The sequence below is a fragment of the Coloeus monedula genome (assembly GCF_965178545.1).
Source record: "Coloeus monedula genome assembly, chromosome: 8".
NCBI classification, from domain to species: Eukaryota; Metazoa; Chordata; class Aves; order Passeriformes; family Corvidae; genus Coloeus; species Coloeus monedula.
The window spans coordinates 37927739-37939887 of record NC_138788.1 but is presented as its reverse complement, the minus strand read 5'-3'; the positions used below and the strand labels follow the sequence as shown (position 1 = coordinate 37939887).

The window sequence follows — 12149 nt, the reverse complement described above, 5'->3', positions numbered from 1 at the left end:
ATGTCTTTAGCTGCTGTTTGTAGGGAAGGGAGGAGAGAGGATCAGGTGAAACAATAACAAGATTTAAAGCAATCATGTCATGAATGAAGAATGAGGAATTTTGCTGACTGAAAATGGTCACTTTATTGCTGTTGCTTCCATTTGGATGAAGGCAATTCCGAGGATTTTATAAAATACTTGTTATTTTAAAAACCCTCTGTGGGGAGTGAAAGCCAGGAAATACCAGAGCCGAAAAGACAAGGGAAGAGAAGTCAATTTGAGGAATTTGTACTTCCATTTATCTTGTTCAAATCTTATAATGACTTACTTCTTTTCAGCAGACAAGTGTGTTAGCTCCTGTCCAGGGGATGAAAACGATGATCTGAGCATCAAAACTAAGAGAAATAAGTAAGTTCTGAAGTTTTCTTGTCTCTGTCTAATGGTGAGAAGGGTTGGTACAAAGAAGGGCAATTTAAATGCAGATTTTCTTCTGTGTGGGTAAATGATGGGAGCCATTTTCAGGTGCCCAGTCCTCACCAGAGCCAGGATTCTCTGTAACCTCTGTTTCTCATTTTTGTCTGGGTAACTCTTCCTTTGCAATGGTTACAGACAAGGCTACCAGGCTGTGGAGTTACTCCAAAGGCACTGGAGAAAAGCTTTCCCTCACTGAAGTGCAGCAGTTTTTTCCCTGCTCCCAGGTTTGCAGGCCCAGAACCAGCCCCAGGTGCTGCTGTTACTGACCTTTATTACCACGTGTGCTTCAGTTCTCCTGAAGTCACGACTGAAAAAGCAATTTTGAGGAGTGCAGACTTCCCAGATCCATTCCGGGTGTCCTTCCGAGTGGGCAGGCACAGGGTTTGTGGTGGATTATTGCAGATGTGCAGAATTGAATTCTTTATTGTCATCTCTGGCATGAGAAAAAGAGCCCTTTACAGTCTGCCCTCCTTGCCAAGGGCTGTATGAAGCTGTGGCTTCGCTGCACCTTCAGTTACGGTGTCAGAGCCCTCCGATGGCCCTGGTGACCCTCCTCCCTCAGCAGGAGCTGCCTCCAGCCCACGGTTGGTACCCAGCCGCAGCTCTGGGGCCTTTCCCATCTGCGAGCGTCCACTCCACGTGGGGGAGGCTCTGCGAGGGCCCGGGGAGGATTAAAAGGAGTAACCCCATCCCCCAGTGACCACTGCTGGCCTCTCGTGTGTGTTGCCCCGCACAGGACAGAGGAGTGCCCGGCCGTGGGCCCGGGCGGCGCCGAGGCGCGGCACGGAGAGGAGCAGGGCCCGGCCGCGCGGAGCTCGCCGCCGCTGGAGGAGCGCATCACGCACTTCAGGGACATGCTGCTGGAGAGGGGGGTAAGGAAGGTGCCCTTCCCGGGACACGCCGTGCTCCTGCAGCCAGCCCCCGTGAGGAGGCGGCGGTGGGGATCCCGTCCCCGGGCCCTGGGCCTTGCTGGCGCTGCCGGTGGCGTTTCCCCCGCTGCCACCCGCGGGAACTGGGAGCCCTTTCCAGACGGATTCCCAGAGACACACCCAGGGATACCCAGCAGCAGGCAGTGGCTCAGCAGGGCACGGGGCTGTGGGCACAGCCCATCCCAGGGCTCCACAGGAACCCCAAAGAGCAAAGGACGTGTCCTGGTCAGCACCTCACACATCAGGAGTGGTCCTGGGCAGCTCCTGAGTGTCCAGCACCACAAATTCCAGTGATTCCAGCAGTGGGGAGCCAGTTTCACTTACTGGCTGTCCAAAGTCATGGAATCATGAATGGTTTGGGTTGGAAAGGATCTTAAAAGCCATCCAGTGCCACCCCTGCCATGGCAGGGACACCTCCCACTGTCCCAGGCTGCTCCCAGCCCCAATGTCCAGCCTGGCCTTGGGCACTGCCAGGGATCCAGGGGCAGCCCCAGCTGCTCTGAGTTTTCTTCTTCTGTGCCAGGGCCTCACCTCCCTCCCAGGGAAGAATTCCTTGCCAGTGTCACATGCATCCCTGCCCTCTGGCAGCGTAAAGCCATTAATGTTTACAAAAATCCTTGGGAAAGGATGTTCTGCAGATGGTTCCAGCTGTGCTGAGCTACAGGAACAGGGAGCGCTCTGCGTTTGGGCTCAGTGAGGACAGGGAGGTGTAAAATGAGCAGTGGGTGCAGATTTTTTGCCTCCCCCCACGTTGCCACGTGTATTCCATAAAGGGAATGTCATTCCTGTAAGGAAATACAGCCCAAGGTGGCTGTTGTCAGGCAGTAAAGCCTACGAAATTTATCCCAGTAATCAGCAGGCTTTAAAGGGGGATAATTAGAGCTTCAGCAGCAAATTATCTCCACGCCAGAGCTGCTTTATTAATACATCTTGTTATTTGTGCTTCAGAAATGCAGAAGGGCCATAAATGAGCCCTGGGTGCAGACTTTGCTGGCAGATTTGAACTCGGGGACAGTAAGTCAATATTTGGCAGAATTAGGGATGGTCTAGAACAGGATCCCCAGGTGTTTCTATGTAAGATTTGCTCCTAAAATTAAGAAATTTGGGAAATTCAGTGTTTGGCTTTGCTGTTGTTTAAAAATGGGGAGAGAGGAGGTTACTTTGCTCTTGCCCTGGGCATTTTTGAGCTGTCCAGCTCAGCATCAGCTGCTTGGCATGGCTGAAGCACAGGGAGACCATTAATGCCACTTTAATCTCATTATTTAATGACCATCCCCTGCCCTTTCCTCCTCCGTGCTGTTGTCTCTCAAGGAGTTGCTGGATGGAATCGCAAAGAGCCTGGAGCAGATGGAGTTTGCCAGTGGAGTTCTGCAGCTTCCTACAGAAATTATGTCAACAGAAGAATATTGATTGTAACATTTTAAAAAGAGATGAGGGTTTGGGGGAGCTCCAAGAGACAGGCACTCTTTATTCTGAAGTCTGGGGCAAGTTTTCCTGGGTCAAAATGTAATCTGGATATTCTTCTGGAAGTTTCAAAGTTTCTACACAATTCTAAGAGAAAGAGGAAAATTTAAAGTTCTTCCTGGCTCCCTCCCCTCACAGCATCAAAATATCCACGTTCTAAGCCAGCATTTCCAGGAAAGTCTCCTCCCTGCTGGGCTGCTCTCCAGACTTTTGAAAGGATTCCATGGGGTGTTTTTCTCAAGGTTTTCCCTTCTCAGTCCCGGGGAGAGAGGGGGATTTGTGTGTGAAGTGTAACTGGAATTCAATCAGAAATACCAGGTTATTTTAGGTGATGTCTGCCAAATGTGCAATGTAATAATTGCTGAACACAAAATCATCAGCTGAAACGGTTATGTGATGAATTAGTCTGAGCTTAATTAGCTTGGAGCTCAGAGTTGGGGTGTGGGAACAAAACTGATGTCCAGGAGAGCGTAAAAGACACCAGGAAAAGAGGATTCCTGGTGCTGGGGACTCCAGAGCTCAGGACAAGGAGGGCACCAGGAGGGGACCTCAGGCTGTGGGAAGGGGATGTTGGGGGGACATGGCCTCAAATCCCCAGAGGCAGCTGGAGCTTTGGATTTTCCAATCTCAAACCACTCTGAGAGGAAAACGAGTCCACTTAAAGTCACTTTGCTTCATCAGAGCTTTCCTGCTGGAGTGTTAATTACTCTGTTTAATTATACTTCACATCCTTGTTTTTCTAGTGAATTCACTCTTTTGTAATTAGATGGAGTAATTAGAATATTTTATTTCCTTCAGATTTTTCTGTAGCCAGCAAATTACCAGAGATGCTGTAGAAGCCTCTGAAATGGTGGGAATTGTCCCTGCCCAGGCAGGGGATGGGTCTGGGTGGTCTTTGGGGTCCCTTCCAAGCCAAACCGTTCCACGATTCCATGACTCCACGAAGCTGGCAGCAACCCTGCAGGATGTGCTGTTCCCATGCCAGTGGCTGTGGGGATGTGGTGCTTTGCAGATGTTCACTGCCAGCTTTCCCCGGGTGCCTCAGCTGGGTCACAATTCCAGCTCTGGAGTGAACGTTCCTTTAGTGGGAATCGGTGTCTCTGCTGCACAAGCAGCACCCCAAACTGGCATTTCCCTGCCTGCTGCGGCTTCCTTCCACCACAGATGTGGGGGGACCTCTCCCGGAGCCTCGCTGAGGTGTCCTGGAGCGAATCACTCCTGGTGCTGTGGGGGCGACCAGAGCTCTGCCACAGACATTCACATTCACCTTCAGCCGCGCCGAGAGCCCTGCCCAGGGTTCCTCAGCTCTCGGAGCTCCTCTCTGTGCTCACCTCGGAGCATTTGCTCCTTCCCCACCCTCATTAAAACTCCGTGACGCCGCTGTCTGTGCTCCCAGGTGTCGGCGTTCTCCACGTGGGAGAAGGAGCTGCACAAGATCGTGTTTGACCCACGGTACCTCCTGCTCAACCCCGAGGAGAGGAAGCAGGTGAGTGAGTGCTGCCCAGCCCAGCCCTGTCTGCAGCAAATGATTTACCAGGATATGAATATTGATCTAGTATCGATATCCAACTGAGACGGACAGAAACTCTCTAACAGTTTAGAGTTAGAAAGTGAATGTTTTATTTGGCACCGGGCACTGCGTGGGATAGCTCCCTAAGATGCAGGGCCCCGATCCAAGCAAACATGACACTTTTTATTTCCAAATATGATGAATATCCAAAATACAAATGCATATTCGTAACATTAACACCTCCCATTCTCCGCTTCATATGGAAATGAGCTTAAATGTCATTAAGCATGCATAGTGTGTGTCCTGAATGGAGTCAGTGGTCTTGAATTGGGTCAGTGGTCCTAAAAAAGATGAAGTAACTCATCTTCCTCATTTTGACCTTTTTGCCTCTCTGAACTTTAACAATCCTAATTACTTTAGTGACCTCTAAGTTTCCTCTTGCGTGACTTTTGAACAGGTTCCCACCAAGGGAGGAAATTGGTAATTGTCCTTGTTCCCTACACCAACTTCTCAATGTTTCTATTCCTCGTTCTAAGCACAGCTAAGCAAACATGCAAATGACAGATCATCAGTTATTTGGCAATCAGTTACTAACATCTTAAAACCCATTTCAGGTCCAGCTCTCCTAACTATTTTAATTAACTCTCACTGGGCCCAAGTTCTTTCCTAGTCCAACTAATCTCAACACGTAGCTAGCCTATAACTAAAATCTTTATGTTTCTTCTAAATCTCTGTTTCACAAACACCTCCCACACTGCCCAGGATCCCAGAGCAGTTGTCTCGGGAGGATGAAAGAATTCCATAAAATCAGGACTCCCTGGGGACACCCATAGGTTTGGCTCTGGCCAGCGGGAGTGATGCTCAGCAGGCACAGGGTGGGATTTTGGGGTGTCTGGGAGTTGGGCTCCAGGACCCCTGTGGGTCCCTTCCCACTCGGGCTATCCTGGGATTCCCAGTGCTGTCTCCTTGGACAAGCAAGTGCTACGAGGAGGTTGGAACACAGGGATCCTGTTCTTTGGGATGCAGGAACAACTCCTGAGCCTGGGAAACCTGGAAGTAGGGAGGGAAATGGCCTCAAGGTAACGGTTCTACCCTGAATTACTGGAATATTGTAGAGACACTGCTGAATTTTCATTGTTCAGGACATTTTCCAGGAGTCTGGCAGGATTTAGGGCTGCGGTTTGCAATAGCAGACCCCACTGGACAGAGCACTGGGGCCTGGCCGGGGGCTCTGTGCAAGGCTTGGGTTTTTCTGGGGAGCTCCAAAGGGATGTGGAGTTCTGCTGCCTGGATAATTTGGGCATTAATTTTCACCAGGGATCCCAAAGTCTGCAGATGAGGCTACAAAATTCAGGGGAGATGCAGGGATCTTGCAGTGAACACTGCTGTTCTGTGGTTATTTCTCTCCCTTAAAAGTCTTTTGTCATCCTGCAGGAAGAATAATTTTGAATACGGAATTGTCCATTTTTTAAATAAACAGGATGAAAAATGGACTTATTCCATATTGTCCTGTGGTTCTCCAGAGAGCTTCCTGTAGGTATTTACCAGAGGACTGGGCACATACATCTTCATTTACTTCCTTTCCAATATTTTCCTTCCTAAGGAAAAAAAAAGTGAAATGAAATAATAAGGAAATACAGGAATGAAAATGTATGAGGAGCTGCCAGGATGGAAAGTGCTGCTAAAGAGCCTGAACAGGGAGTTTGGGATTTATGTCAGGGAATGGGCAAGGACAACACCTGGACCATGATGAGTCAATCAAGACACATTTCTTGGAATCGTGGAATCATTTTATCAGCCTTGGAGCAGCCTGGGCCCATGGGCCATGGCAGGGGTGAGACTGCGTGGGCTTTAAGGTTCTTCCAACCCAAACCAGTCTGGAATTCTGGGATTCTGGGGCTAATATAAACAGTGTTACCATTTAATTAAGTGCCCAATTACAGGCAGGACACAGACCCCATCCTGCCTTGGAGGTGATGGAATGAAAACACCTCCTGGACACGTGGGGAGGGCAGGTGAGGACTGCAGGCGCTGGGGTTGCAGCTCTTTGGTGAGGCAGGAGCAGCCCAAAGGCTTTGTCAGTAACTCCTTGTCTTGTGTCCCTTCCTTGGCCAGATTTTTGAGCAGTTTGTCAAGACTCGGATCAGGGAGGAGTACAAAGAGAAGAAGAACAAGTTGCTGTTGGCCAAGGAAGAATTCAAGAAGCTTCTGGAAGAATCCAAGTTATCCCCAAGGTGGGCATTGCCTTAGGAAGGGTTGGGAAGCTCAGCTTTGTCATTTAGGCTGAGCTTTTCAGCCCGGAACGCTTCACAGCAAGTGCAACATGCCTGTTCTAATGCTGGGATGGCATTTCTTCCCTGATATTCCCCAATATTTTGTTGTATTCCTGGGAGAGGAAATGTTCCATCTCTCTGTCCATCTCTCCCTCTTTCTGTCCCTCTCCCTCTCCTCTCTCCCTCAGGATGTGCAGTACTTGGCACAGCAGGTTTATTTTGTGTTCCTCTGTATGCTGTGGTCATAGAACACACATTACTTATGGAAAATCAGTACCACGATGTTCAATCTCATCTATATCACATGTGCAGGTGAAGTTACCCAGAGATTATATTTAGTCCTGGGGTTTGGTGGAAGAGAAACACAATTTTACAAAGTTCCTGTTAATGCCACCGCTTTAAATTCATGGGATGTGTCCCTGCCCATGGCAGGAGGTTGGAACAAGATGATCTGTGAGGTCTCTCCTGACCCAAACCCTTCTGTGACTCTACAGCTCTGTGATTAAATTAAAATACAGCGTGCAAGGCACAACTTATTTTTCACTTTGTTTTTCAAGTGACGGATCCAGACTCACACAGGGGCAGGGGCAGTGCTTAGAGCAGTGCTTTCTCATTTGTAAATCACATGAAAATAAGGGGTGCATATTATAAACATTGTTAAATTGCTGGAACAAAGAAATTACTGTTTTCCCTACTAAAACATGCAGATAATTACTCAGCATGAGCTGTGTGGGCACATGGATACAAACAGCACGTGTTGTAATGGGAAGAAGCATTTTACAACAAAACCAGGAATATTCTGGGCTGATGGCCCACCCGAACACTGCTTCCAGCACTCATGCTCCCAGTCCCCAAGGGAAAAGCTGTGCTGGCCCAGAGGCCAGGGAGCGTTTCACCCCTGAAGGGTTTTGGGAGCTGCCCGTGGCACCAAAGCACCGATGAAGCTCCTTTCCCTGCCTTGATTGAGGCACACGATGAGAGAAATAAATCCCAAATATTTCCAATAAAAAGCAAAGAGTCACCTTGGGGAAAGGAGCTGGGAATGCAGCCTGAAAGGAAATGAAGGTAGAAAACCCTTCTAGGAGAGAGCTTACCTTGGAAATACAAAATATCCAGGAGTTCAAATAAAAACTCCTTGTCACTGGTCTGTGAGCATGGTGTTAATGGCTCAGCAGCCTCCTGCCAACCATCAACCCATTTCCAAATCCCAAAGGTAATCCTTGCTCACTGCAGGCTTCTCCAGGTGTCCAAAGCCCTGGCGTGGTCTGGCCCTTCTTCATCCCAGATTTACCATCCCACTCCTGTCAAACATTCCCAGAGCCCCCCCCAGTTCTGGTGTGGATCCAGCTCCAGGAGCCTGGGGGTGGCCTGGCCGAGTCCCAGCTTCCCAACGTCTCTGTTTCCCACAGGACAACCTTCAAGGAATTCGCAGAGAAGTACGGCCGCGATCAGCGCTTCCGCCTCGTCCAGAAGAAGAAGGACCAGGAGCATTTTTTCAACCAGTTCATTCTTATTCTCAAAAAGAGGGACAAGGAAAACAGGATAAGGCTACGGAAAATGAGATAAAAGCAACTGAAACTGGCAATAAAGACACGAGCCCGGGCTGTGGCTGTGGGAAGGGATTCCGAGGAAGGATGAAGCGCTCGGGGTCCAACAGCACCACCAGGAGTGGGGGATCCCAAGGGAAAATGCCTCTAAATGGAGTTTATGGGCCATCCATTGGATTTGGGAAGGCTGTTCTGCAGGAATGGGAAGGATATTTTGTTCTCAAAGAATTAATGTTTCATATTGAAGCTCTCTTTTGTACAACATCCAGAGTTTGATGCATTTCTAATTGCCATGATACGTCGATCCCTTAATTGTTTTAATTATGCAAATTACTTGTAATATACACAAGTTATGACTCCAATGCAGGTTTCTAATTAAGCAGAAGCAGATGCCATCCAGAGCAATCTCAAGGCATTTCCATCATTTAGGGGAATTATCTCAAGCAATCTTTTGGCAACTCTGCATTTCCAAGTGTGTGGGGTCTGGTGGTCTGCAGGATCCACTCCCGCTGCTCATCTGTCTCTGTCCAGTCCTCTGAGTAGTAGTAATCAGCTATTAATTGTTAATCTTGGTGAAGAGTGTGAAAATCTTGGCACATGTTCCATAGGAGAGCTCTCCGATCCAGAACTTCCCGTGGGCGGTGCTCCAGGACAGCGCCACGGCCCCCTCAGCCTTCCAACCCCAGTTCTTTGGTGAAGCCATCCCAGTCGGATTTGGGTTCTGTTCCTGTGTGTGAAGAGTCTGCATGAGATTTTTCTCATCATATTTGTATAAATAAATATTTAACTTTTGTAATTAAGGAGCATTTCAAACCTATTTTCAGGGGGATCTCAGGGGCGAAACTTTTTGAAGAGGTTTTTTTGCCAGAGCTCAAGTGGAAAACGCTCTCAGGGACAGGGTGGGATTGTCAGGGTGTGTGTGCAGGGTCAGGGGTTGGACTGGATCCTTGTGGGTCCCTTCCAGCTCAGGATACTCTGGGATTCCATGAAATAATGGGTAAAATAACACAGGGTTTGTGATTTTTACTGGAGAGATGGAAAACCAGAGGGGGCTCCTTCCACTCAGGATTTGAGTGCAAATTCCATTGACATCCATCAGAAATCCGAGGATGCTGGGAGCAAAAGAGTCATGCTGGCTACACAGGTAGGATGTCATGGCTGGAGGAACATCAGGACATCTCTGCCTTTGTGCTGCTCCAAATGTGCTCTGTCTGTGGTTGTCATGTTTTTCTCAGGAGACCTAAATTTTAAGTTATTGCTCCTTAAATCTATGGGTTTCTGCTTCCTTGGAGTGAGGGGGATATTTTCTCTAACTCACAGTAATTTTTATTTAGGTGTGTGCTGGGTGTTTTTATAGTCACAGAGATAAAGGAACTTCCTGCTGCTGTGGAAAAATGAACTCGGAATAATTCACAGTGCCAGGACACAGGGAATGGCTTCCCAGTGCCAGAGGGCAGGGTTACTGGGATATTGGGAAGAATTCCTGGCTGTGAGGGTGGGGAGGTGCAAGGAGAAGGGTTGACCCAGGCCTTGCCACCTGTCACAGGCCAGGTTCAGGTGCTGCTTTCCTTGCTTCCCGCTGGAGTCTCCAGTTGCTCCGTGTTTTCCATCGGTTGCTCCATGATTTCATACCCTGACGGATCTCCTGGATGTTCTCCTGCTCAGGTAAGTGCCTTGGGCGTTTTGGACATCTGCTCTTTTACCATTTTCAAGGTGGAAAAAGATAACATTTCAAAGACTGGGATGTTTTTAATGGTTTTCAGTTCAACCAAGAGCACAGGGAGAACAGCCCTGAAACCTCTGCAAACACCCAGGACAGGGCACGGAGGGCGGCTCTGTCTGCAGCTGCTGGGATCACTGGGAAGGAGAATGAGCCCCAGATGGAGCTCGGGGTTTGCCTGCCCGAGAAAAGACACTGGAAATGAGGGGAGTTGTAATTAAAAGCTAAATTAAGGTGGAAAGGGCTGCCAAGGGCTCGAGCTTGTTCATTTTAGCTTCATGTGCCAATAAAATGCTGATAATGACTTTGCTTGGGTAACGCTGGGTGAGTGAGGAGCAATTTGTGTGCTTACATCCTTAGCTGGATTATATTGGCCTGAACCCAAGATAAATAGGAGGAAAAATCAAAGCTGATAATGTTATGTGGCTTTGTTTATTTAGGAAAAAGGCAAAATCCTTAGGGAGCAAATTCCAAACAATGTGGGCAATGTGAAGATGTACTAAAGATGATTTTTGGGAGGGTTTGGTGAGTTTGGGGTGGCTTTTTCTCTCCTTTTCAGTCTCCCAACAAGGCAACAGATTTTTTAGTGGTTCAGCAAGAGTTAAAGCCATTTTGGTTCTCTTTTTTAAGTAGGTTGTGACTGGGTTTAACTTAGTTCTTCATATTTTGATTTCTTTGCTTGGGCTTACTTTGGTAAATATTGCTTTCATCCCATCCCCTGGGAGCAGGTTTCCCTATTGCTGTGATCATTGTTGGGGGAGCTAATCCCGAGCAGAAATGAAGAGAAGTCAGAGAAATGAAAACAAATGATGGCAAAGTTCCCAGGAGGCTCTGAATTTACTCTTCTGGATTCACAGCGAGATGCTTTGGGTTTGCTTCTGTGAGCAATTTCACTTGATTTATGCCCCGAGTGTCAATGGAATATCCATCCATTGCATCTCCTCAGCAGTGCTGCTGGCACCTGGAATTGTTGCCTCTCCCCTGGCTTTTCCCACTGAATTCACTTCTGGCAACTTGGCTTTTCTCAGAGCTCTCTTGGATCTCGACAGTTTTCCATGGGTTTCTTCCACGTGCTTGTCTTGAGGCTGTTGTGTTTAAAGTCTCCACACAGGGAGGGAAAACAGGGAGAAACTGGGAATGCAGAAATGATGTTTTTCCTTGGAAAGGGGACGGAGTTTTTCTGCAGGGAGAGATCTGGAGCTGGCTGGGAACTGGGCACTGGGTTCAGCCCTGGCTGGATGCTTCATATTTGTCAAAATTGCTCTAAATTGGACTTTTTTTCCCTCCTCTCCTGTGTGGGAGGGAGGAGCCTACAACTGCTTTCTGATCCACTGTATTTCCTTATCCAGGTGCTCAGCAGGGTTTGGCTTTGGGAGAAAAATCAAGAATATATTTTTTGTTGTTTTTTTTACAGCTAGAGAGCTGATCCTGTCCTCTCACCTTCATTGCAGACCACAGCCCCATTCCCTTTCCTTCTCCTTCTCAATGTAAGTGAATAATTTGCCAATATTTAACTCTGAGAACAATTTCCAAGGTAAATCATCGAATGGTCTGGCTTGGAAGGGCCTTAAATATCATCTCCTTCCCCCCAGTGCCTTCTGTAGCTGGTAATTCTGGAGGTAGTTGCTGGTAAAAATGAAAGGTTTGATTAAAAAAAGGCGAAGAAATCTTTGCTGATTCCCTGAACATCCTCTGAACACTCCTCTTCTTCCTGAGCTTGTTATTTATTTAGAGAGGAAAAACCCCTGTCTTTGTAAATTCTCCTGCTTGTTTGAGGTGCACATTTCAGGCAACTTTTCAAGGACACTGGAGTCCCCAGTCCTACTGGAAAGTTTCTGAGCTGGAAGGACTCATCTAAATCTTTCTAAATGAATTTTTCCACATTTTCCTGTTGGAATCAATTTGGCCATCATTGGTTTGGAACCAATGACACCAGCTGGGATTAACCATCAAAATGCCCAGAGCCCTGGGGCTGCCCCTGGATCCCTGGCAGTGTCCAAGGCCAGGCTGGACACTGGGGTTGGGAGCAGCCTGGCACAGTGGGAGGTGTTGGGTTGGAACTGGATGGGCTTAAAATCCCTCCAACCCAAAACACTCAGTTCTCAGGTCAGGCTTTATCCCATGAAACAAAATATCTTTTAAATGTATTTCTCCTTTTTCTCCTTTGAAGAGAGAAGTCTTTCCCTGGAATCACAGCAAAGCTGTGCTTCTGCTTGGAACAGGCACTGCCTGCAAAACAAGAATATATTTAAC

General features: G+C 48.0%; 1 protein-coding gene across 1 annotated transcript in view; it reads left to right on the top strand.

Annotated features, from left to right (window-relative positions):
- The window catches only part of TCERG1L (transcription elongation regulator 1 like), a gene marked incomplete at both ends in the record, with an annotated part of 49694 nt that extends 41499 nt beyond the window's left edge, over positions 1 to 8195 (top strand). Inside the window, 5 exons of the mRNA XM_082286103.1 lie at positions 318 to 387; positions 1190 to 1325; positions 4243 to 4332; positions 6472 to 6590; positions 8039 to 8195. Coding sequence (XP_082142229.1) covers positions 318 to 387; positions 1190 to 1325; positions 4243 to 4332; positions 6472 to 6590; positions 8039 to 8195 — 572 coding nt within the window. The remainder of the gene's footprint in view (positions 1 to 317; positions 388 to 1189; positions 1326 to 4242; positions 4333 to 6471; positions 6591 to 8038) is intronic.
- Positions 8196 to 12149: the final 3954 nt, after the last annotated feature.